Source organism: Mycteria americana, chromosome 2 (genome assembly GCF_035582795.1).
Source record: "Mycteria americana isolate JAX WOST 10 ecotype Jacksonville Zoo and Gardens chromosome 2, USCA_MyAme_1.0, whole genome shotgun sequence".
Lineage (NCBI taxonomy): Eukaryota > Metazoa > Chordata > Aves > Ciconiiformes > Ciconiidae > Mycteria > Mycteria americana.
Genome location: NC_134366.1, coordinates 160965231 through 160991816, shown reverse-complemented (window position 1 = coordinate 160991816; position 26586 = coordinate 160965231). Strand labels below are relative to the sequence as shown.

Here is a 26586-nt window from a genome sequence, read left to right as displayed (position 1 = left end):
CCTGTCATATTTACTTACAAATTCCCACTTACGCTATTTTACTGAAAATATTAGATGATCTGTAGCAATATTCATTATTTAGCTATGATGTTATTCCTTTGACAAGCCTGTGGGCTTCCTGATGCTTGCTTTTTCGTGATAAGCAACAACGTGCCGGACAAACCAAGCCCTGAACTGAAGGTGCTATCGAGGGTGTTTTGTACGACGGGCTTCTCTACGAACCGCGGACTGTTTTCGTGGCTTTGCTTGGGTAAACATGGGTCTCGCTGCACAGCGCAGGGCTGGTTGCGCAAGGCAGCCTGCCGTTTGGCCTCCACATCCTCCCACCCGCCCGGGGACCAGGGCCTGATCCAGCCCTCAGCAAGCTCAGCTGGCAGCCCGCGGAGTTTGGCACCGAGGCTTGCTGCAGAGGGAGCCTCTCCCGCGGAAAGGTTGGGAGGAAGGGCAACTTGGAGAGGAGCTTGGAGAGGACCGTGGAGCTGAGGAGCTTGCAGGTTGACTGCACATGACGGGTATCTGGCACATGGGTGACAAGAGCCTGCCAAAACTGAACATATGGGGTTGCAAATAACACATTTATGGCTAAGGAATATTCAAAATACACTGTATTGGGTTTGCGTGGCAAGGCTGGGGGGGGGGGGCTACAGGAGTCGCTTCTGTGAGAAGCTGCTAGAAGCTTCCCCCATGTCCGATAGAGCCAGTGCCAGCCAGCTCCAAGACGGACCCACCGCTGGCCAAGGCTGAGCCCACCAGTGACAGTGGTAGTGCCTCTGTGATAATCTATTTAGGAAGGGGAGAAAAAAACTGCACAAGAGAAACTGCAGCCGGCGAGAGGAGTAAGAATATGTGAGAAAAACAGCTCTGCAGACACCAAGGTCAGTGAAGAAGGAGGGCAAGGAGGTGCTCCAGGCACTGGAGCAGAGGTTCCCCTGCAGCCCATGGTGAAGGCCATGGTGAGGCAGGCTGTCCCCTGCAGCCCATGGAGGTTAACGGTGGAGCAGATCTCCACCTGCAGCCCATGGAGTTAACAGTGGAGCAGATCTCCACCTGCAGCCTATGGAGGTTAATGGTGGAGCAGATCTCCCCCTGCAGCCCATGGAGGACCCCACACCAGAGCAGGTTGCCTGAAGTAGGCTGTGACCCTATGGGAAGCCCATAGTGGAGCAGGCTCCTGGCAGAACCTGTGGACCCATGGAGAGAGGAGCCCACGCTGGAGCAGGTTTGCTGGCAGGACTTGTGACCCTGTGGGGGACCCATGCTGGAGCAGTCTGTTCCTGAAGGACTGCACCCCATGGAAGGGACCCACACTGGAGCAGTTTGTGAAGAACTGCAGCCCGTGGGAAGGGCTCACATTGGAGAAGTTCACGCAGGACTGTCTCCCGTGGGAGGGACCCCACACTGGAGCAGGGGAAGAGTGTGAGGAGGAAGGAGCGGCAGAGACAACGTGTGATGAACTGACCACAACCCCCATTCCCTGTCCCCCTGTACTGCTGGGGAGGAGGAGGTAGAGAAATCAGGAGTAAAGTTAAGCTTGGGAAGAAGGGAGGGGTGGAGGGAAGGTGTTTTAAGATTTGGTTTTATTTCTCATTACCCTACTCTGATTTGATTGGTAATAAATTAAGCTAATTTTCCCCAAGTGGAGTCTGTTTTGCCCATGGTGTGGTAACTGCTGGATGATCTCCCTGTCCTTATCTCGACCCATGAGCCTTTTGTTATATGTTCTCTCCCCTGTCCAGCTGAGGAAGGGGACTGATAGAGTGGCTTTGGTGGGCACCTGGCATCCAGCCAGGGTCAAACTCCCACGTACATAAAGGGTAATATTTTTCCAAGCTACAAAGCCCGTGGGTTGCAGTCGATACAGGGGACTGCTGTCTTTCTGCATTAGAGGGTGTGTGCCTTGCTTCCCCTCTGAAGTCTGTGGAGTAGAAGCGTTGTCCACTGGGCAGCAAACCAACCAGGGTCTTGAGAGAGCAAGTTTCAGCTCTGCTTCTCCACAGGCTTCCTAGATGACTTTAGGTATCCAGGTTGCCTGTGTGGGTGTTACCTTCTCTACTGTGGATCTAGGAGCTCATCTGGTGACACAAGGAGAATGGTGGATGTGGGAGTGGGGGGCCTGAGGATGTGCTGCCAGTTGTAAAACCTATTGAACATGAAGATGTATAAGCCAACTAGTAAGGCATACAGTCACAGCATGCTGGGTAACTACTGGTGAGCTCTTCAATACTGATGGCCCTCTAAACACCTATGTGGGTTAACAGGTATTTTTGATGGACTTTTTTTTAATTTCAGCACCTAAATTCTCTATAAGTTTCACTTTGAATTCCTCATTTGGTTTTGGATGCTGCCTCGGTCCCCCTTCTGCTACGGGGGGGAGCAGAACCTACCCTTGTACCAAGAGCTGAGACTTCAAATACTGAGATACATGACCGACTGTGGTGCAAGGGACATAGCAGGGAGAGCCTGCACTGAAGCGTACGGGAGGTATATAAATACTTCAGGACACCTGAGAGCTACAATACCTGTGTCGTGGTTTAACCCCAGCCAACAGCTAAGCACCACGCAGCCGCTCGCTCACTCCCCCTCGGTGGGATGGGGGAGAGAATCGGAAGAGTAAAAGTAAGAAAACTCGAGGGTTGAGATAAAAACAGTTTAATAGGTAAAGCAAAAGCCGCACACGCAAGCAAAGCAAAGCAAGGAATTAATTCACTACTTCCCATGGGCAGCCAGGTGTTCGGCCATCTCCAGGAAAGCAGGGCTCCATCACGTGTAATGGTTACTTGGTAAGACAAACGCCATCACTCCAAACGTCCCCCTTCCTTCTTCCCCAGCTTTATATACTGAGCATGACGCCATATGGTATGGAATAGCCCTTTGGGTAGTTTGGATCAACGATCCTGGCTGTGCCCCCTCCCAGCCTCTTCTGCACCTGGCAGAGCATGGGAAGCTGAAAAGTCCTTGACTAGTGCAGCAACAACTAAAACATCCCTGTGTTATCAACACTGTCTTCAGCACAAATCCAAAACATAGCCCCATACCAGCCACTATAAAGAAAATAAACTCTATCATCTCAGCTGAAACCAGGACAACCTGTCATATTGCAAGCAGTGGAATAAACCTCAGGTTTAAGTGGAAATACTCAGCTGCTGCTGCGTCTGGTCTCATCTGCTGTGGCTGCAGTAGCTGCTACACCTTCTTACGATCTCATTGCCCTAATGGGAGCAGGTTGCTGTCTTGCTGTGACTCCTCGGGTGAAATTAGTACTTTTCAGGACAACTTAAAAACAGTAACAGCCAAAAAGCAGGAAGCGTCTGCTGAAACATGCAGAGAGTGATTATGTATGATCATTTCTACATACGGATTACAGCTCAACTGACAAATGGCTCTGGTCCCCTTGACTGGAGACAGACAATTCGGAAACAAAGCTGTCCTTGGGTGAGAGGCCACTTTGCATCTTGACAAAAAGCATCAGAGGAAAGGAAAAGGAGATGCATTTCTTGGGACATTTAATAATAGCACATGATCACAGTCAGTTCTGCACGATATAATTGCATGACTTCTCGGAGAATTGGCTGGGTAGCCAGGAAGTTCTTTCCCATCAACAGCGCTGATTGAATGTACAGCTGGGTACCTCCAGTGAAATTACCAGCTGTAAGACAGTTGAATTAGCTGATATTAAGTGCTGGTTATTAGGGATGTCGTTCAGTTGTTCACACGTAGGGGTCTAGTGTCATTTGGAGTATCCTACAGTATTTAAGACATCCTCTGGGACTTAGTCTCTAGATGTGATTTCAAGGGGCATGGGCTTCCCCGTAGGTCCTCTCCGTCCCATAAGAATGTCTCAAATACCCTAAAGCATCTTTGCTGGCACTCAACATCTGTGTGTATGCAACAGAACCAAGCCCTTGGTTTCTGAGTTCAGATTCCAATTAGATAAGTAGAAGTAGATGCCATCACCCTGCTGCGATGCTTTTTCAGATTATCTGCAGATCGGGGAAAAGAGCATTGCATTAGCCCGCGTGCCAAAGGTCATCTTTGCAATTAAAAGCCCATTGTTAGGAGTTAATCTCGATAACTACTGGAAAATGGTATCATCAAAGAGCCTTCAAAATGTGGACAATTTGACCTTAATTATAAAATTTTTATTCCTGTGTTACATGCCTTCCTGAAGCTCCGCACATTAAGACAGCATTGTCTGGTTTTTTGCAAAAGAAACAGTAATCAGCGAGAGTTAAGGTAAATGTTTTCTGTGCCTTCATCTTCCAAATACAATTTCCAACTGAACCAGAAGACAAGATTTTTTTTCTGTGACTATGTAGGAGACGAGGTCAAGGGGATTTATATTTGAATGGTCTCTGGAATGGAATACTGATGCTGCTGTAAGGAAGGTGAATCAATAACCCTCGGAAAATACTCTGTTAGGAGAGTGAACAATAATACAGTCATGCAGATACTGTGGGTAATAGTGGGTAATGAAACAAAATTTTAAAAGTGTAATACATATTTTATCATGAAAATCGAACATTTAAGAGGGTAACTCAGCACCCTTTTGTAAATGTGGCTTTTAAGCATATTTTGTAACAGGCAATTTGCCTGCTGGAGTGTAATGGAAAATGAAATACTGATTTTTTTTTTTTAATATTCCAACAGGATCTTGTTGATTCTGGCAAAACAAACAAAGCACACACACATCCCAAACTGCAGTAACAAACAAAAGGGTGCAGTATGATATCTTCAAAAAGCAGTTGAGCTGACTATGCTTATAAAACAAAACAGGCAACAGGAAAATGTAACATTAAGATCTTAAATATTTTCATGTTTCTTCCTTTCTAAGTTAACCCATAAAAGTTAGTCAGTTCCACCCGCCATATTTAAATGAGTTTTAATAAAATCTTATCTTGTTTCTAGAAATACTTTGCAGGTAAAGCAAGGCTGTTAGGGCACTTTGAGAACAGAAATTAAATAGATTCCCTATCCTGCAAACTACTAAGCACTTCTTCCGAGTGGAATCACTTAATATTTCCCAGGCTTTGCTCAATGTCACGCTTAATTAAACTTTTGCTAATAAACGTGGAGAGCTCGGTTTAGCCCCGTTGCTGGACTCCATTGACAAAGCAGTTGTTCAGTCAAGCCTGCTTATCTGCCTGTGTATTTGTTTTTAGTTGATACATGCAGTGTTTGCACATATATAAAGATTTTAGAAATTGAAGATATGAAAAAAGTTTTAATTACTTCACAATGTAAATGAAAATTGTTTCTTTAAAGGAAATCTTTTGTTCGGGTAGCTTGTTACATTTGAAACTGAAATACTTCACAAACATATATCTTTACGATGTTCTTATCTAGTGCATTTTATGCTTGAATGTTCTGAAATGCAAACGTATTAATTACAACTTTGTTCTTACTGAGAAGACAGGGTTAAGAATGTAAATTGTAAATTTAGTCACAAAAGTGTAATAGTTTTCTCCTCTGTGCTGCTATTAAGAAACATAACGGGACAGGACCTTTCCATACTACACCCTATCACCACACCTGCCTGATGGATGCTTTTCTGGGTTCAACACTCATTTTGCTTCTAATTTAAAACCATCAACAAGAATTTTAAAACAAGCTATCTTGACTTTTCTTTTGCAAAAACTAATGGTTTGTACATACTATGTGTTTTCCAGCCACAATCTAGTAATAGGCATCATATTGCAGGTTTTGCTCAGGTAAAATTTTCCAGGGAGACTCAGTGGAGGTTTGCCTGAGGAGTGCAGGTAAGAACAAGTATTCCCTGAGTTATGCTTGGGTACAAACAGAAAAGTATGATTTCTGTTCATCACAAGTTCCACTGTACACATGAGGGGGGAAAAAGAAGCATTTCCTAATTGGAAAAGCATAGAATAGAGGGAGAAAAATATATTTTTTTTTCTGTTTAATACAAGAAACTCTAAAACCTGAAGAGGAAAACATAAATCCTAATGATTCAATACTCCAGTCATTTATAGTTTGGAGTGAAGACATGAGTTTATCTGGTTCTAAGCCCAGCTATGGTTGGGAGGCTGTGCTCCAGCCGGGGCGCGACGGAGGGAAGGAGCAGAGGGTCTGTGGTAGCTCATCCAGAGGACGGGAGGAAAATGACACTCTTCTTTAGAGGTCTCATCTTTTCATTCCGTAACCTGAGAAAGTCCACGAAAGCTATGGCCCATACAGTGTTACGAACCATATGAAGCTTTGTTAAGAGTAGGTGTGGTGGTATTTAATACCTTGAATGAGTTTTATTCCATCATTATGGTAACTTTGTCTTATTTTGTTCTCTTACCTCAAGGCTTTGTTTGTATGTTAGTTATCATTTGATAGTAAAGCAGCAGCCAGTTCACCATTTTCCTTGAAATCTCAGGCTTGCTAAATGAGCACTGCTAATTTATGAAAAGCTGGTGAAGATGATCATGATAAAGAGCCACTCAAAACCAGACTAGTAAAAATGACAAAGAAAGCAGCCACCAAGACCTTCAAGAACCAATTTTTGAGCTGGAAGCAGGAAACAGGACCATTTTAACTATGTGGCAAAAGGAGCAGAAGAATCGGAAAAAACCCAGAATATGTCCATAAATCACTGGTAGAGGCAAAACAGTCTGGTGGGCCAGGGCTGTCCTTTACAGCGGTGTTCCCCAGCGTGGTCTGCTTGGGCGCATGCAGCAGCGGGAGCATCTCCCCGTGGAGGAGGTGTTCAGCTGCTCGGGAGCTATGTAACACCTCTTTGAAGTGGCCTGCAAACCACTAGCTGTCCACACACCGTACTCTAGAAACTATTTTGTAGAGGTCTCTGGGTAGAAGCGCCTTAGGAACAGAAGCAAGAAGCTACACATAAAAAGAAGATAATTTCCTATGGCTCTAATCACTTGCAAATTCTGAAAAGAAATGACGATTATTCTTTGACGAGGCCATGCCAGTCGGCAACTGTGGTACTCTAAGTTCAATGAGAGCTACGGTGACGTAGGATGGGAAAGGTATGCGTGTACGGCAGCATTTTTATATAAAAGGCAATACAACAATTTGTGGTACCTAGCCTGCAGTGCCTCCTTCAAGCGCGTCCTCTCGAAACTAAGCATTTAATTTTAAGCATGTGCTTATGCAACTGGAGTTTCAACAGTACTGGAAATGCACAGCTCCCATGGACAGTATGAGAATGGATACCTAACTGCAAAACAACAGCCATTTTTCTAGAGGACAGTCAGTTTGACAGTTATAGCTATTCCCTTCTGAATATTTCCGAATTTTCCTGAGGAATTGCAAGTATAAAGACTAAGTATCTATATGTGAAACACTGTCTTTATAGTATAAATTCCTTGTATCGAGTCCTGTGATGTTCTTTGACATTCTTAGATTATCTCTTGCTTTAATGGCTCAGTTTAAAAATGAATGTGTAACTATTTATTTATGTACAAGTTTGTAGAGAAATCTAATGGTTTAAAATCACTCGGCTTCTCTGGAACATCAATGGTATTTTTATCTGCACTGTGTGTATACAACAGGAATTATTACATTGGCAGTTACTATTTCTGTTTTATAAATAACACATGTACGTGAAAAATATAAGCCACATCACTCACCAGATAAAGAAAGACAAATTTAAAAATTGTGATTTATGGAAACCTTTAATGGCAATTCTACTGTAAAAGGTTAGAAGTTCTCTCACTTTCTTTGAAGAGTGGTGTGGTCTAGCTTTACTTATACATGTGACATACACATGCTTTTTCACTTACACAAGTGGTCTAGTTCTAATTATACACTGGGAAGAAAATCATAATTGCAACAATTGATTTCTCAGCCTGTCTTGCATTAGGCAAACATTTTTGCAAACCATATTGTCTCAGTTTTTCCTGTCTCTAAAATTAGCATAAGTCTTATTTAGCAAAATTAACATTAAAAAAATAGTGTTTCATTCCCGATGTTATCTGAAATTGTTAGAGCGTTACCCCATAATCCGATCATTCTGTCTCCATCCACAGGGAAAAGGAAACCTCCATGCATCACAGCTGTCAGTGCAGATGAAGAAAGAAGTCAGTCACTCCTTCTTCTTCTTCCTAATCCTCAGACTACTTTCTTTGGCCATGTCTATGTTAGTACATCAAATCGGTACTGGGACCGTTCTCTGGTCCTAAGGCCAAGTGGCACAACACAGCCTGCATCCCTATGCCCAAATTCTGATCTCATGGTATTAGCTGAACTACACCTGGGCAATTTTCTCAACGTCTAGACCATGCTAAGGGGACATGCTGACCGTTAAACCAGTAATTGTGGGACAGTGTCAAAAATTTGACACATTCCTAGCACTCTATAATTATTAGTGAGGATATAACCAGAAAAGGAAGAAAATATCAAGACAAACATTCCTTCTGCATTACTTTTTCCTCCCAAACCTCTTCCTGAAGATAATCTCATAGAAGAGGGTAGTTGGACAGACCCACTGGTATTGCAGATGCTGCTGTGACACCACTATAGTCTTTTCGATGCTGACAATTTTATTTTCAGCTTCTATGGAGACCTAAAATGCAGATGATCAAATTCCGATACACTTGAAGTGGATTACTGCATTGTTTCATGAGTGAAATGCCTTCCATGGGACTAGCTGTGGAACCAGTGGTGTTCAATAGTATGCACATGGTATTTGATCTTGATAAAGCTAATCAAAATTATGTATCTTGCAGGAAATATGACAGAAGAAAGATAGGAGAAATATGCCACTGAATTAATGCTCCAATTAGCTTAACTGCTAGTTGAATGTAATTAACCATTATATTGCTTGAAGATGTTCTATAAATGACTTGCAAATGTACATGTGCAGAGGAGTGGCACTAATCTGTGTTATTAAGGCATAAAGATTTATTAGAGGATCTCACAAGATCTACAGTAACCAAAAATACAATCACATAAGAGAGCAAGTCTTACTAAAATGCCTATCTTTTTAACGAAGTTATTACTGCTGATGCCAGGGTTTTTTTCCTTTCTGGTTTCTTGCTTCAGTCCACACTGTGATAGTCATGCATCTCTTAAGTGCCTCACTTCTGTGAATAATCTTACATTTCCCCTGCTACTTTGCAGGAAGCAAGGTGCTCTATTATATTCAAAATTCTGTGCCCTCTGAAGTGCATGAGAGTTTGACACTGGCTCCCATGGGATGTCTCGGAGGGTATGTATCACTATGTGCAGACAAACTGCAATTTAATTAGAAGTGATACATTTTATAGCTTAATTGTTAACTTTGCACCCTTTTTTCCAAAATACAAAATTTCACTGCGGAGATAATTTGAATACCTTTGTCACATTGAAGAGGGAAAGAATTAATTAAATTCCAGACTGCCAATCAAGTTGAGACCACAATATGGAAATCCCCATTAAACAGCAGGCAAGTAATGGTGTTCAAATTGTGACAGAGACTAATGTATCTTGCAAATGAAAATGCCATCTCCAATCTGTAACATAATGATATGCACAGATTTCTCCCTGCCCCCATCCCCACTCTTTTTGCTCAAGTCTAAAGTGCACTCTGTAATGCATTATTAAGCTAAATTCTGACCCAGTTTCTTAATTATCTGTAAGCTACGGGGAACTTGTAGCAGAATATTAACTAAGGCAAGAGATGTAAGACAGAAGAATCCATGATGGCATTAGAGAGAATCATTAGCATTTTGCTAAGAAAATCCTTCACATTTTAATATTTAACCTAACCTCACATGTAGAATTTATATTTTAAAGTGGTATGAAGTATCTACCAACCAAGCCACCAAAACAACCCGGGCAAAAAAGAAAAGAAAACAGAAGTATTTGGGGAAGCAGTCCTGAATTCACAAAATCAAAAACCTATAGCATACTGACACATTTCTGGGACAGCAGGATTTTTTCCAACCGTTCTTAGTGGATACCATCGACAGTTGTTACAATCTCATATAATACTATGTGCTGAACTATTTATTTTAGATTAAGCCTAGAATATGATCTCCTATGTGTTATAAATGTGTACCAAAATTTTGGGGGGTACAACAGGGATAAACAGCTGTCATACTAAATGACACTTTGGAAGCATCTTCCAAACACTTTTCTGCCTAGTTAGTACCAAGTTAGCGGTTGCAGTTTTAGACCTCCCTGCACTGCTGCATATTAGTGGAATATGGGAAGTTTTCATGGTGAAAAATCAACCACGGATATGCTATATGAGAAACAAAGAACACATGGACTTCTACCTACAAAGCTGCAGGCGTATGTGATTTTGAAGACTTGCTGTATCTCTGATGTAAAAGTGCTTGAGTGAAAAACATACTGCAAGAGCAATGTATTTAGTGAGAACAATTTTTAATATAAAACATATTTCAAAATTATTTGAGGAAAAAATACTTTCCCCACCCCATAACTGAAGGATTTGTGGTATGCTCATACAGAAAGTAAGTCAAGCTTTAATTGTAAAATTTAGACAGCAGAGAAAGTCTGCAATATATATTTATCATTTTGTGGACAAGGATATATGTACTCAGTTCAAAGATCAAAGAAAACCCATGCACTCCAATTACCATCGAGCTGAGGAGTCACCTAACTCAGAAGAATATGGCATTTGTATATGCATTTTTTAAAAAGATTTGTTTCATGAATTCATCAACGAAGAAATCCTACTGTTTGAAAAAGAGTAAGAGTCAGTTAAATACAATGTTTTATTAGTAATAGTGTCAAATGCAACTCATGTGGCAAGTCTGTAGTTTGCAAAACATTTGATGATTGGAAAGTGCTAACAAGCTTAATGTACATTCAAGTACATTGCTTCAATTTGAAGTGTACTTTCTCTACTGGAGCATCTGGATGTGTCATTGCTAATGCTAACACTGTGAATTTCCCACTTCAACCCACCAAATATTTTTCTTCTAGGAATAAAGGTGTCCAAAATTTCTCCAAGGTGACAAACAAGACTGAGACACCTTTCCTTTCCAGAAAAGGAAAAAAAAATCAAGATTTTATATTTGAGCACCTAAACCAGTACGTAGGCATCTAAACAAATTTTCAAAGGCCAGATTTTGCACAAGTACCACAGGCTTTTCCATTTGTCTTACAGTTTTACATTTTTCTTTCTAGACAGTCTTACATTTTTCTTTCTAGAATAAACTGTGTATTCGGTCAAACCCAAACATTCATACCACAGTATTCCCTACAGAGAATGATCACCTTTTTTTCATGCATTTGCAGTTCGCTTGTGTTTGATTGCAATCAAGCCAGCATTCAGTCAGCCGTCCCTCGGCCCAAGGAGAGAGCAACTGCAGCAGCACATGATCCTGGGACAAAGCTGGACACCAGGAGGATGTTTACCAATTTAAATATGTCATGCAAACCGTCTGTGACATCCTGACCCCACAGTATTTGGTTCTTTCACCTCCTGAAGTGCTTTGATCCAGTGGTGGACTGTGAGGAAGTCTGCATGGCCTCTTAGGTGGGAAACCATTCTGACTGATGCAGACATGGCTGGACAGACAACCTAAAGGCCTTAACCTTGTCTCCGTCGGGCAAAGAAAAGTCCTTAGTGAAAATATGCTGGTATCTATTGTTTGCTTCTTAGCATAATCACCAGTGCTATTATTGTTAAATGAAAGAGAGCCCCCCTCCCCTAAAAGCAAAATGATCTATTTAGACACAGCAACGTTCTGCCTCCTTGTGTCATGCCGCTCCATGGCCGTTGCTATTTCTGTCACAAAAATGTCCAGGAAGAGGTTTTTCCTTCTCAGGACTCTATTTCTTCCATCACTTCCATCACAATCGTTCGAGGGCCGGTCAGGATGAGGTTGCTCACTGTCCTGTAATCCACGTGGAGAACGTTGAGGCCGTTGACAGACACGACAAATTGGCAAACCTGAGGAGAAAGGCAAGCAGCAAAAGTTATGCGTTAGACTTTTTTTGATAAGGTTATTTACACAGAGGTACTATCAACTCCTGGGCATGAAAAACCTCCAGAACTCTTCATACCATCTTATTCAGCACTCTTAAGAAAAACACATTTCTTAGAATTAATCGGGCAAGTTAATTTTCCGTAAAATTCTTTCTTTGAAATATCACTGCAACATTGAAATCTGTGGAATTTTTAAGTCCTACATCAATCATTTTTCTTATAACAATGACATTTTTCTTATAACAATTATATTTTCTGATGTCAATGATATTTTCTGATATCAGTGGTGCTTTGCAAATAATATGGGGCAAGACGGCTCTGGCCATTGCCAAGAGTCTGTTATCCTTAGTTTGTCTTAAACACTTCCATAGAAACCATTTTAGACAGCTCTTGGTAGTCACAGTAAAAATATGCATCATGTTTCCCGGCTCAGGGCAAGGTCTGGATGATAACTTCACTAGATTCAGTGCCAGAACCTCCACCGGTACAACATGAACCCAAGGGATCCAGATTCTAGGAAATAATATCATGGAAGTTGAAGTCAGTACTAGGACGGATTAAAATTTCACTGCCATTTTCAGGAGATATTCCTACACAGATTTAGTTCTTTCTACTTCTTATGTGAACAGTTTTTGGGTTTCTTCAGCAAGTATGGCTCATGAATTTATTTCAAATACGTTAATATTTTGTTTTTAAAAGCCATAACTAATTCAAACATTGAAAGTCTCATATCATCAGAGGCCATTTTCTGTCCAAAAAGTCTTGATGGAAATACTCTGACCAACACCACTGTATATCTTAAAAGAGTTAATCAGAGAAAAAGTCACATCAGCATTGTAAAAAACTGACGAGGAAAAGAAAGATAACAATACCAATTCCTCAAAAACATTAAGCCTGCTCTGTATCTAATCATAATATTACAGTATTTGGTAAAAAGGCCAAAAATGTGTAATGTCTAGATCTGTGTTTTTAATGATAAAAATATGGAGCCTAAAGCAACAATAATATCATCCTGATGTTTCAATGAAACCAATGCATTCACCAGAAGGTTATCTTACCCATAAGTGATCTTCAGTCTGTATGAAAGAAGCTATGAAGTGAGTATCACTAGAAATTTTCACGCTTTATTTTATATTTTTACCTTTCTTATTTAGGCAGAAACACAACAGAGAAATGTATGCAGAAGAGGTGGGAAATAGCTCTGGTGTTTTCCATTGCTAGCTCTAAACCAGACTTTCTCACAAGCCAAGTCATTTCACTTTTGTGCATCAGCTACCTTCCCTCTCAAGTAAAACGTGTGGTGAAACTCATTTCATATTTGTGCAAAATGTACAGAACGTAGCTATCGATGTTCTGTTTAAGGAAAATTACAGAGGAAGCAAAGCCAATCCAAAAATGTAACATTTCATCAAAAATGCCACCAATGATTTTAATCTTTGCTCCTTAGAGCCTCTGCCCAGAAAGAGCGGCGGCAGCCCTGAAGGGAGGGCAGACCTCTCTCTTGCACCTTACCCCTTCAAACTCAGAACTCCTCCGCAGAGCTGGCGATCCTGGAAGTCAGCCTTACTGGTAGCCTAAACGATCATCAAAGTACGGCAATCAGCAATACCACTTAGCCAGCTTCCATGGCAGTATGGATGTATCTTTCCTATACATTCATATGCTATATTTCAGCTATGAGTAGCATGAGGAAAATGGTTCAGCTTTTACGTGCAGACAAAGCCTTCTGAATTTTAAGGATTTCGGTTGAAAAGGTAACGCATCATCCTCTGCAGCGTGCCTCGATTAGTATTTAAGAGGCATGTCTATTCAGTTTAAACTGCAGATTTTTGCAGTATCTATAGGTCTCTCAACTCCCAGCGGTATTTCCTAATGCTTTCTATAGCTTTCCAAGATTGTATCAAGTTTTACTGAATTATAGCTCTGGCTCCAGAATAATATTTGGGTTGATTTAAAACAGACCTGCAGAAATAACATTGTCTCTTCTGGCTTAATGCAATTTTTGGAAGTTGAATGGCTGACGTCTGTTTTACTGCTGCATACTCTCAGACTTCTTGAGTTACTGGAATCCCAATGCATGGGACTCGTGTTTGGTCAGGGACAGGCATGCAAGCATGTGCTGGATAAATCCGCATGCTGGATTATGTCAGGGGCATTCGGGCGCCTCCGGGGAACATCCCTGGCAGAGGAACAGCCTTTCCAGACCGGCCAGCCACTCGCACGAGGGCTGCAATGGCGTAAATGCGGACGGCACAGGCACCGCAGTAGTGAACAGCAATCTGGATGCCAAAGAGTGAATTTCTTACGCAAAAGACAAGAGTTGACACGTCTGCGTTCTCGATGTATTTGGTTTAATGTATGCCCTTGGCAGTATTATTAATCAGCAATGCGTACAGGCTGAGAACAGTCCTCTGTGTGCCATCCTTTGCACTGGATCCAAATGGCTTATTAGTTTCACCATTTCCAGTGGGTAGGATTAGATGCAAAAAGTCCACCCGAGCCAGATGAGAAGAGAACCATAGAAAGGAGGACAAGGTGTAGAAAAGAGTACTTCTGTCCTAAAATTACATGAAAAGACCCGTGAGGAACAGGAGATGATAATAAAGAGCCAGTCAGCCTGGGGGCAGAAAGCTCTCTCCATGGCCACGGCTTGGCCAGTGCCCCAAGGGCTGAGTCTCTGCGAATTCCAGATGTGGCTCCCTCAGGGATAAAGAAATGTGGAGCCATTTGCCGTGTCCTCCAGTCCTGATGAGGGGAGAGAGGTTTTCACAGTCCTGGACCCTTCAGTATGCTGAGTGCCCTTGACTCACCCCGATTTGGTCTCCCCACCCCAGTTTTCCATCCAGAGAAGCATCCAGCAAGGGGAAATGAAATGCAGTGCTGCTTCGTGCATTTTGGCCATCACCAATCCTGCCCCATCGTGCGTTGCTCTCTTGGTGGAGTTACAAAACGAGCCAGAGCAAGCAAGTACCCACAAACCAGCCCTGACCGAGTGTATCAACCCACATATTATCATCTCAGGAATTTTCTTAAGGAGACTGGTTTACAAAATCACACTGATTTAATGTTACATTTACAAAAACACATTTCAAAAAGCTGTAAGTGCTCAGCTCATAGCTACAGCTGTTAGGGTCTTTGTAACTATAAACATGTAAAATTTCTCTGTCGGTTTCCACACATCAGTAACTATAATAGATAATAAACTAAAGTTAAAAGAGTCTCAAAGAGCCTTTTATTGCTCATTTCCTCATAACTCTCCAAGGAGCTTGACAGGAGATAAGCATCCATTTTTATCCCTCAGACTTCAAGAAATGACAAAGTCCAAATAAATTCCAACCATTTTGTTGATCAGGATGTGGCAATCTAAAAACCACAGAAACAATAACAGTTAAATAAAGTAACACTGAAATGAAAAGAGTCCCTTAATTATTTTCAAATATTTAAATGTTACAGTAATAAACATTTATTGTTAAGTATTTGAATTTCCCGCCCTAGCATACAGCAGCCCACAGAAGATAGCAGAAAAGGCACCTCTGTCTTTCTGCGGGTTTTCACTGGCACATACAGAAGATTTAACCAAATCCAGGTGTTCCCAGGAAAATGAAAACTTCAGCTTTGGGCTTACACTTGAACAGGAAGGATCTGGGAACCTATCGCTTAAGGGAGTTAGCAAAGATTTGTCATGCCATTTATCATCAAACTGAAGATGGCAAGAAGAGGAATTATAATTAGTTACCGTAACGTTTAATGGCCAAAGTCAGGATTGTGCTGTACTTGGAGCTGTACAACCCTTCCTCCCCCTCACTGGTTATTGCTCTTCCCTCCGCAGCAAGCTTTGGCTGCCGGCCCCTCCTTGGTCTTGCCAGGCTGCCCTGGAGACGTACATCCACAGCCCCTGATTTCCCTGCCCGGAGAACTGCCCGCCGGCCAAACCAAAGCCCCGCGCCCTCGCAGCGGGCTGTCTGCACCAGGGCTGCACGGCTGAGCCCGCGTTGATCAGGAGCTACGGTGAGGATGACCGCGGGATGCTCCCGAGGGATGTCAGAGACCGGCCGCAGGCGTGGGCGTGGAATTGCACAACTACCTTAAAGCCAATTACTGAATAAAAACATTGCAAACCTGTCACTAATTCTTACTTAGCGTTCTACCTCAGGATGACCTTAATATTTATGAATGCTACAGGAATATTATTTGAGGAGAGGCAGTTAGCCTAGATCCTAAGATATTCAGATGCTGTCTGCGCCGTAGGCTTTAGTCACCTTTCCTTGTGGAGCCACGCCTTGCTTGCTGAACTTCTTTCCATTTAATATTTAAAAAAAAAATCCTTTAAAAATTTCCTTTCTTTTTTCTAGGCACACTTTTTAGAAGGGTGCTGTGAAAGATCATGAAGAGCTGGAAATTCCCACTGCAGAATTTGGCTTAAGTGATGATTGCAAAGTTCTTTGAGACAGCCCTAAAAAGCATTTAAATTTACAGATGCAGTGAGCGCAACCGTTCATCACTGGTCGCAAAGCAAGTAACAGCTGTGCAGAGTCAACAGATAATATGTCTCAAAACAGTAGAATAAGACCACGATTACACAGTTACTTTAATTTGACATAAATTTTAAAAAAAGCTTAAGATGAAGAGGAACGCAAATGCCCGTGCCAGCGTACAGGAGGCAGCGTGGCTGGGGGACTGCCCTTCTCCACAGCAGCAAACGTGTGCGCCCCATTTCACTGGCTGTGAGTTAAGGCTCTAATTCTCAATGGATTTATCATTTACATCTCAGTGTCAGGATCAGTGTCTGGAATCCACTCTGCTTTTTCTTTTTTTTTGCTAACTTCTCTTTAAGAGAGTATAAACTATTACAAATACAGATCGAATAGGTACCAAATAAATCAATGTTACCAAACACAACATAGGCTTGAAATTCTTGCATACAAAGCTAGATTATGCAGTGACACATTAAAGATAGTGGCAAAACCACTGTTTTTCAGCAGTACTGATATTTTACCCAATTATCTGGGCAGTAATGGGATCATTCAGGGTCTAAGACTGGCAGAAGTCTCTACCAGCACACTTGAGTTTTCTCCTCCAACAGCACCAAGGTCAACCAAACAGCGTAGGGATGCTGAAAACATTGCCACCAATTCATTGCCATTGAAGATACAAATATTACTGTACATGTGGCAACTGCATGAAGGAAAAATCTTAAAAAAAACACTGGAGGGAGAGAGTGAAATCCAGCCTTGCACTAATCTTTTGCTCCAGAGCAGGCAGGATTTCACTCCTGGAATCTGCACAGATCTGAAACAGATTTCTAGCAGCTGGCGGCTCAAACCAGGGCCGCATCCTGCTGCAAAGCAGATCCCTTTGAAACCAAGGTACTTCAAAAGTTATTAGCACATTGCACAGAAACATGCAGTTGTTGCGAAAGCTGTGTGCAAATCAGGGCTGGCTCAGTCTTCCACCATGAGGCAGACTGGATTTAACCCTTTGCTCTGTTCATAATTTGTAGGCACACTGATTTACATATAGTTATCGGATAGTTTAGGACATGTTCCCTTAACTATTATTTCTTCTTATCATCTGATGTGACACCAAAGTCACACAGATCATTTTTTACTTTAAGACAAGCCATTCCCAAAATACCTGGAAAAATGTATTGGTTTCTTTTTGGTCTTTTTCTTTAAAACCTTATTAGCATCAAATAGAAATGCATTCAGGCAAATGTAGGAGTTATTTTCAACCCTGGAAAGTTCTTCAGCAATTTTCCTAAGAACTAAAATAAAAGCTTCTAAGTATAACTTCTTTCAGAGCTGTCTAAAGAAAAGTGTATTTTGACAATTTTACAGAATAAAATTCATACCAGAATTGACAATATAACTATTTCAAAAAGAAAAGAATAGTCCAATGTTAGTGGTTTTGCTTTTCTTCTTGCTAATGAAAATTAAAATTAAATCCATTACAGAAACAGCCTGTTTACATTTCTGTTATAGAGATACCCTCAATAATTGTAAATAAATGCTTTTTTCATGTCCTACCAATCCTACAGGGACAAGGATCAGCTGGCCAGTTTGAGTAGCTCAAGCCTATAATTGTTTCATTATGGTATTCTGAAACTCACTGTGATCTTCCAGAGGAAAGGTTCTTCACGCGTGGTTAGCAACCCCATCTATTCTCTATGTGTAATCTGCATGAGAGACCTGCGAGATCCTGATTTCTATTAAATACCAGGCCACGCTGTCAGTACGAACCCTTCCTTACAGGCACCCATGCAAACTGGGGCTGAAGGATTAACATTTTGCAACTGTCAGTGACCTGGAGATGTCTTACGCAGAATACCCAACAAATCAAGCTCTTCACACTCTACAGATACTTTTTAAAACTCTGGGCCAGTTCTAAGATAGAAAACTTACTGGTGGATTCCTGTGGTATGGCCACAGCTCTCACCTGTGCAGGTTACTGAACTGCTGAAACTGAGAAGGAAAAAGCAAAGCAAAAAAAGAAAAGATATTCTTTACCATCGCTTGTTTAAAAAGGCGGTATATCTGCTTTGGCTTTTCTTGTCTTGCTGACAGATTTCAGCAAAATTTGGAGAAGGCTCAGGTGCTACAAGAACGTAACATCTGAAACGCAGCTTTCCGGCCTTCAGCAAGGAGGAAGGGCTGCCAAGCTTCCAACATTTTAAAGGAAGAGTTATGCTTCCAATGGGATTTCTCCCCCTCACATTCCCCTTCTCCTCTGGGTATGCTGGGAACTGCTGCTCCCATTCCCGCCTCCCGAGCACCACCGCGCTCTCAAGCAGACAGATGGAAATCAAGGCGTCAATTTTAAAACCTAATTTAAATATGACAGATGAAGGAGTTGAGAAATGAGTGAAAGTAAATACTTACTCCCATCTAGGGCTGTTATTTTGTCACAGAGGAACAAAAAATTACGCTGCTTCTACTTTTTATTGCAGTTACCATTTAAAAAGGAGCTATTTACAAGCGGGTAAACATGCAGTTTTGCCCTGCCAGTTGTTAGATCTCTTGAATAAATCTTCCGAGCTAACTACCACATCATCACCTTCTACCTCACACACCACGCCATGGGTTTGTACACAAAACCCTTAGCGACAAGATCAGAGAATGAGGTTTTCCTCTCCTTAGGGTGTAAAGAACTAATCTTACTTTTAAAAGAAACGTGGGGAAAAAAAAAGATTTCTTTATCAAAAGCTGGAGCAGTAACCTGATCTGGGACCCCACAACCCCTTCTGCCAGCAGAAAGGGATACCCTCAGCCTGAATTGCCAAGGACTCTGTGAATCCAGCTATCAAACCTCTTCCAGAGAGGAGGAGGGTTTGTAGCAGGGCTTGGTGCCTGCGCTCCCAAGAGGTGCTCCTGTCCCTTTCTGCTGGCTCCGGGGAGCAATGCGCCAAAGCCAGGCACCGCTCCCTTTTAATCTTGTGCCAGCAAAAATAAATAAATGAAAGGACTTGTCTCCAGGCAAAATAAGTTCCCTGATGTGCCTGACATGGTTGGAGGAAGACGGCAATAGGCACGTATCTGGTTGGAAGCAAAGGGAAAGAGGGAGATGAAAAGGAGGTGGGGATAGGATCAACCTTTCTGGCAGCTGCTTACACTTAGATCAGTAAACCGTGGCTTAAGTTATCAGATAACTTAAAGTCCCAGTGAAATCAATGGCAAGACGGATGTTAGGGTAGAAGGAACAAGCACAGAGAAATCTGAGGTAGAAGGAACAAGTGCAGATAAATCTGAGGCAGAAGAACAACGGTGGAGGAGAGAGGGTGCAGGGCTCAACTTCTTTCACACCCTTACACACACAACCTGCATTTATGCTGATACAGGGCCTCTTCTATTTTAATAGGTAACCCATAGCCATAAAGCAGAGGAATCCCAATGCTCAGCAAAGAGCGCAGGCCACAGAGATGCTGAACGTGCTGCCGCAGAAGAGCCTAAGACACAAGACTAACCTTCCAAATAAAAGCGAACACAGCAGCACTGAAGTATTTGCTCCCACTCTGCTAAGCTTTACATTGGCATGCTGGAATGAGAATAGAGATGAAAATCAGAGGTCCTAAAAGTTATGTTTCCAGTTAGATTTTTATCTTGGTTCCCCCCCCCCCCCCCCCCAAAGAATTCATGCAATCTTGCTAGGATTAGTAAATCAAAGCTGGGACCTAACAATTCAAAACCTACTGCATGTTGCTGGAAGGTTAAAAAATCATGCAATGTCCTTTTCTACATAATTGAGGTTACTGGATGAAACAGAAGAAATTGCAGCTGTGTGTTCAGCTCTGTAAATATCTCTAGCAAATGTGTAATTGGCTGTAGAGTGGGTGGTGTGGCAGTAGGCAAGTATCCAGGTCTTGCATAAACAGGATTTTCTCTCTAGAGGGACGCATTTCTTGTTCAAGGTCTACACCAGTGTTAAGCTGGCTCACTGTCCCATCGGTGGGCTAGAAACTGGGTACCAGCAGAGCATGGTACAATGCATAGCAGAGAAAACCAACTCCATTTACAGAATTACAAATGTAAGTGTGTACTTCTGGCTCTCCATCTTGATCTGTGGCTGTGGTCTGGTATGGCTGGTTTGCCTGAGCAAGGCTTCATTACATAGTTTCATTGCATACATTCATTACATACTTTTTTTTTTTTAAAGGAGCTGAATTTTTTATAGTATTCCAAGCTCATCAGTCTCTAACTGAAAAAAAAACAACCCGGAAATTAAACAACATAATATAAAAACTACATAATATAAAAATTAATAAATACATCTAATAACATAATATATATTTATAACATAATATAATAAGTCATATAATGTAAAATTAAGTCATAGATTCTCAAAGGGCCTCATCATTGATTTGGATAGTCTCTCCCTCCCTCCCTCCCTTCCCACTGATGGGAATCAACGGGAATTTCAGTCTTTTTTTTCACCAGGAATAGAATGAAACCATTGCTGTGCAAACTCCACAAATAGAGTGGACAAATTAGAGGGGGAAAAGAGCTGACCTAATAGCCCATGAGAACAACTCTTGTTTTGGGGTGGGCGGCTTTCGGTCTGCACGCAAGTCTCGGCTCTACAGCGGCAGAATTTCCCCAACGGATTGACTGAGCGGTCAGACGAACGCCGACACAGCAAACGGGGAATACTCACGTAGGTAAACTAAAACTATCTGTAGATACCTGGAGGGTAATAACAGTAAGGACCTAATACCCTGAAATGCAAACGTTCCATAAATAGGGAATAGGGAAATATAGGTCACTGCTTCTCATGGCCCTAATTGGGAATTGGTGTGTAAAATGACTGACTTAATCTGAGTCCAGAGAGAAATACCCACAGGTAAAGCCAAGCTGGACTGGACCATGTCAGGAAAGCAAACCAGTGACTGCATGCTTAAATTTGTAAGCATTTTTATTGTATACTGCAATTTGACACCTACCACAGAACAGCTCTGAAAATGTTAAATAACTCAAATGGCTAAAGGTGGCTCTGGGTGAAATACTGCATCATCAGCAGAAGAACATGGAGTCTCTAGCTTGGAAATAACATCTTTTTATGCTTGGGTTGACCTTTTAGTGTTCTTTTTTTTTTTCTGGTATATCTATACCTAAACTAGAGTTCCTGACAGAAAAAAACCATGTAATTAATAAAGAACTTAAAAACTATATATCAGTTTATTTACAAGGTCAAATATAATTAGGCTAAACTAACTAAATGTAGTTCATTTAGGGCCCATATTAGTTACAAATAGTCCCTAAACCAGCCCAAACAAGGGAGTTACAAGGGCAGCCAGATCTATGAAAGGCTCCCTCAGCACCCTCCAGTAACAAGACCGTAATGAGCACAGAATCATAGAATCATAAAATCATTTAGGTTGGAAAAGACCTTTAAGACCAAGTCCAGCTGTAAACCTAACACTGCCAAGACCACCACTAAACCATGTCCTTAAGCACCACATCTACACGCCTTTTAAATACCTCCAGGGATGGTGACTCCACCACTTCCCTGGGCAGCTGGGTCCAAGGCTTGACAACCCTTTCGGTGAAGACATTTTTCCTAATATCCAGTCTAAACCTCCCCTGGCACAACTTGAGGCTGTTTCCTCTTGTCCTATCTCTTATTATTTGGGAGAAGAGACCGACCCCCACCTCGCTACAACCTCCTTTCAGGTAGGTGTAGAGAGCGATAAGGTCTCCCCTCAGCCTCCTTTTCTCCAGGCTAAACAACCCCAGTTCCCTCAGCCGCTCCTCACAGGACTTGTGCTCCAGACCCTTCACCAGCAGGAACGGTCTGCGCCATTTGAGACAAACAGCTGCTCTCTGTTTGCACAGACAAAAGTGCCATTGTTTTTCCATGTGTTTGACTAGCTAAACAGCCTTGGCTTCAATGCAACATGTTTCCCGAATCATTCACTTATATCATGAAAGGAAGCCAGCTTGTGTCTTGAGCAGCAACAAGAAAAGACATGGAGAAGTGCAGGGAAGGGTCTGTAAAGTAGGCAGCCGGAGAGCGGCAGCATCCCCGAAGCGCTCGGGGCAGAGAGCTGCGATAGCCACGATGCTGTAAACCCAACAGCATCTGGGGAACCCTTCAAGGCTTCAAGTGAAATGGATATTGCAACTAAACCTAATAATACAAAATGCTTTTCACCCTCAATTGAGGGCAAAAGCACTTCAAAATGCCAGCATTTTGCTGTACTGGCCTCTAATTTTATGTCTTTTTTTAATAGACACTTAGGATATTCTTTTTAAGGTTTCAGCCATTCTGCAGAAATGCAGCAGTGGGATAAGTTTTTCAGATGACAGTCCTCTCTTTAGAGAGCCTGGACTACCTAAGAGTGACCTGCAATAGCCTAAGAAAGCTCCAGCAAGGGTAAGACCCCAGCTGTTCTGGCTGGCACTAAATCTCGCCGTTCAATGGGCTATAGACCACGCTGGAATTTGGAAGCTGTGTCAAAACACAAGCACAGCCCTGTTTTACAGCGCAGCTGAAACCAAGACTGCTTTCTCCCTTTCTGAATGGCTACAGCTGTAAGACTTCAGAAACAATCAAGAAAGCACTTTCATAAATGCAGGGTGTTCAGATATCTGGGTTATCCTGCCACAAAACACCACTTACTCGAAAATAATTTCTAAACCTACTTTTTATTAAAATGATGTGACTAAATTTAAGAAACCCACTGACCTCCAATTACAAACCTGCAGACAATTTTTTTTTCTGAATTGTATTTGCTATTGATGAGAAGGAGCCAATGTACAGACACAAGTACAGTAGGTCACTTGTTGCTCAACAGCATTTTAGGTGACCAGCCTATAAACAAGTTCAATGTCAACTACACTGCTGTAAATACAGACGAAAGAGCTCTGAGGTATTATGAAACTTTCTGTATTTGCATAAGGTTTCAGTTGTAAAGGAAAAAAAAAAGTCATTTTATTGCTCAGTAAAACTCTCTCTCTGTTAAAAGAGTCTTTAGAAAAAAATCACACAGTTCTTGGAAATCCAATACTGTTCTGCAGGCCAAAATTCAGGTCTGAGATAAGCAAGTAAAACCTTGCTAAACCTGTGTCCTATAAGTTTAGGGGGAAAAAAAGGAAATTCACTATTAAAGGTGAAATTTATACTCAAAAAGCTAAACCCACTCCTTTTATATTTTATGTAGTAATCCCCACTGCCTTAATTCCTTTTTCCACAGTGACTAACATGGGTCCTGTTGTTCAAAAACAGGACTGAAAAACCATAAAAAGAATTTTTCTCTGTTTTCTTTTGTGTGTGTAGTTTGTGGTTTGCATCCTGCTGGAGTGACGTTTGAGGACTGCCCTGCCCGTCTGCATGGTAGTGGATCTTTCCCATATTTTTTATACTTCAGGGGGGTGACTTTTCACATGCAGTTTTGATTTCTTTATCATATAACAGTCCCTGATAGACACAGCAAGCACCTAGTCTCTAGTCCAATATAAAGCTAGCTGATTTTTTTTAGGTGATTTTATGTCCACTGACTCAGAAGAACAGAAGCCTATTGACACGAGTGCAGTCCCGCACCCTGTCTGCTTGGTGGTGACTGTGCCCTCAGAGATACCTGCACAAGGGTGGAGCTCACTTAACCATCCAAAACAACTTCAACAGAAGTACTGGGGCCTCGGAAGAGATGTCTTCAAAACAAACTGATCCTTAAACAATTCTGTGGGCAAAGAAGCAAGGCAAACCAAGGAAACAAGCAGAGAAATGGAGATCCACCAAAAAAAGCAGGAATGTAGGATGAAATTCTGACATGTCTGAAGACCACAGGAGCTTTATCATGGCTTTAAAAGAACCAGAATGTCATACTTAAAGTCTAATGGCTTAATAGTGGAAAACAGAGCAAAATAGAGGAGAATTTTGGTAAAGACCAGCAGAGATTGGAATAAGGTGGCATTAGAAGCAGAAAACCTCTATTCACCCCCAGAACAGTTACAACCTGGGCAGGGATGTCAGGGTAGTATGTTGCCAAGAAAGTATGTGGAGTTGATGCAAACACAAATTCCTCGTCAGGAGGAGGAGGATGGCTTAGCAAGAGGACAGTTGTACAGACTGAATTTTGAAACTCAGTGGAGCCTGTGCCGATGTAACGTTGCTGCACAGGAGTCTGGTAGGTCCAGTCTGTACATTTGGATCTACGTGTTGCTCTAAGACTGAGAAACCTAGACCATATGCTGTGAACCACAGCCCCAGGAAACACAAGGAAATTTTAGCAAACCTGGAGTTTTATTGATTTGTACTGGTATGAAAATGGATCTACTCATCAAACTTTTTGATTATGTCAGATTTGTTGGCATTTTCCATCTGTCTAATCCCACAGTACTTTACAAGAATATCTACGTATTCTGGTAGGAAAACGGTCAATATAGTTGCACGGAGTTTGTGACAGGGTAAAGAAGAAAATCCAAATCCAAACTGTGTCTTCCATGGGGCCACCACGGGGCAGGTTCCACCAGCAGACCAGTGGTACAGCGTCTCTAAGATAGTCTCCTGTCACTCAGAGAGGTCCAACAGTGATAGGCCTTCCACCATGGAAGAGGAATACAGCAGATGGAGTAGCTGGTGCAGCAAAGGGGCAGCAGAGGGACTGATTCGCAGCTCATCCAATGCTGCACTGGGATTTCCAATGACGAAGGGAAAGGGGGACTGCTGAGAAAACATTTCATGATTTCCATCAACCTAGAGACACTGTGCTAATGCAAAGGATGATCAAGGCCATAAGGACTCTGTTGTTGCACTAGTAGTATTCTGTAATGAAAGCAAAGGAGAGATTTGCCAAACCTTCTCACCTTTTGGCAACCAGACAAAGTTCTGGCAGTGACACACAATGCAGCTCCCCAGGTCATGTTTTCCTTCAGTAAGAGAAGCCCCTAGCTGGTGAGAGGGCTGAAATCACAAAACTCTCAGACAAGGGGAGATGGGTACGATGCAGCATGCTGCCCAGTACTCATAGAACTATGTCACTATTGTAATTTTGATGGCAATAATCCAAGTATAGTTAGACTACCAGGGTTTTAGGATAGGTCCAACCTATCGAAAAGTGGGAACAGGACTCACTCTAAAAAATGTGGGAACTACTCATTGAGATTAATTAAACACACCCACTGGAAATGGAAACTTTGTGACAGTTACAGAGGCATCACCACAGCTCACCAGCAAACCCCTTGAGCAAATGACCACAGAGCAAAAAGAGGAGGCAGGCACAGAGTAGGAACACCCAGGCACAGATTCATGCATCGATCAGGAAAGTACGGTGGCTGCTATACATGCTGTTAAACAGTTGTCAAGGACAACCAACCACTAATCCATTTTTCATGTCAATGGCAGAGTTGAGTATTTTCACATTCACAAATATTTGATCTCTTCCAACGTCTGTTGAATCATCATGCTACTGACTAACACAGCTGCCTTACTAAATTTTTCTTTAGAGTCTTTTAGAAATATTTCTATTAAAGATCAAATGAAAAAAAAAATAGCATCCACACTGTTGACCATTATGTTCTTACTATGCTCTTAACATGTCCTAATGTGACAACCACTCTTCTTGACACAACTTACAAGATGTTCAAGGCTAATGGCTGCTCTCCTCAGCTCACTCTCTCCAATCTCTGTGATGGATAGCAGCACATAAAATCTGAGGTTCTACTCACAGCTGCATAAAGTGAAAGACCGAGCTCCAACTTGTTTGAATTTTCTTTGGTTTTAGAAAACCAGAGTTGATTTTATGGTAAAATACCAAATCTGATTTCTTAAAATTAGGTTTCTCTAAAGCCATAGGTGCTTGAATACAGCTTCCACATTTCTATGGGGGAGAATGGACCTTTATGTTATAGTTTATAATTAAATACTATCAGAAAATGTGGCACTCACTTACAGAGACATGTTTGAAACTTATATATACATCTATATTCAAGCCCTACAGTAGTGGCATTCATCACACGAAGTGCTATGCACATTTAGCTCTGCTGCTTCTCTACTTATGGCCAAGCTATGAAAGCAGTTTGTCAGCAACTTTTTTTGAGTGTTCACATTACCAAATACATTCATTCTGAATTCACTCTAATGTAATTATCAAATTCAGCAGCGAGCTGGTAACACAGCTAAAGGAAAATACCAACCTGCCCCAGTGTTTTCATGCTGTAATTGAAAACAGATGGCAACTCGTGTAATTT

At 41.9% G+C, this 26586-nt stretch overlaps 1 protein-coding gene across 5 annotated transcripts in view; it reads right to left on the bottom strand.

Annotated features, from left to right (window-relative positions):
- Positions 1-5618: 5618 nt before the first annotated feature.
- The window catches only part of DEPTOR (DEP domain containing MTOR interacting protein), an 86797-nt gene continuing 65829 nt past the window's right edge, over positions 5619-26586 (bottom strand). For 3 of the 5 annotated variants that reach the window (XM_075495189.1, XM_075495186.1, XM_075495188.1), the window contains 2 exons: positions 7959-11869; positions 5619-6819 (listed from right to left, as the gene is read on the bottom strand). In XM_075495189.1, coding sequence (XP_075351304.1) covers positions 11741-11869 — 129 coding nt within the window. In that variant the 3' untranslated portion in view covers positions 5619-6819; positions 7959-11740. Of the gene's footprint in view, positions 6820-7958; positions 11870-26586 lie in introns of those variants that run through there. The other 2 variants (XM_075495187.1, XM_075495190.1) reach the window with 2 other exon arrangements.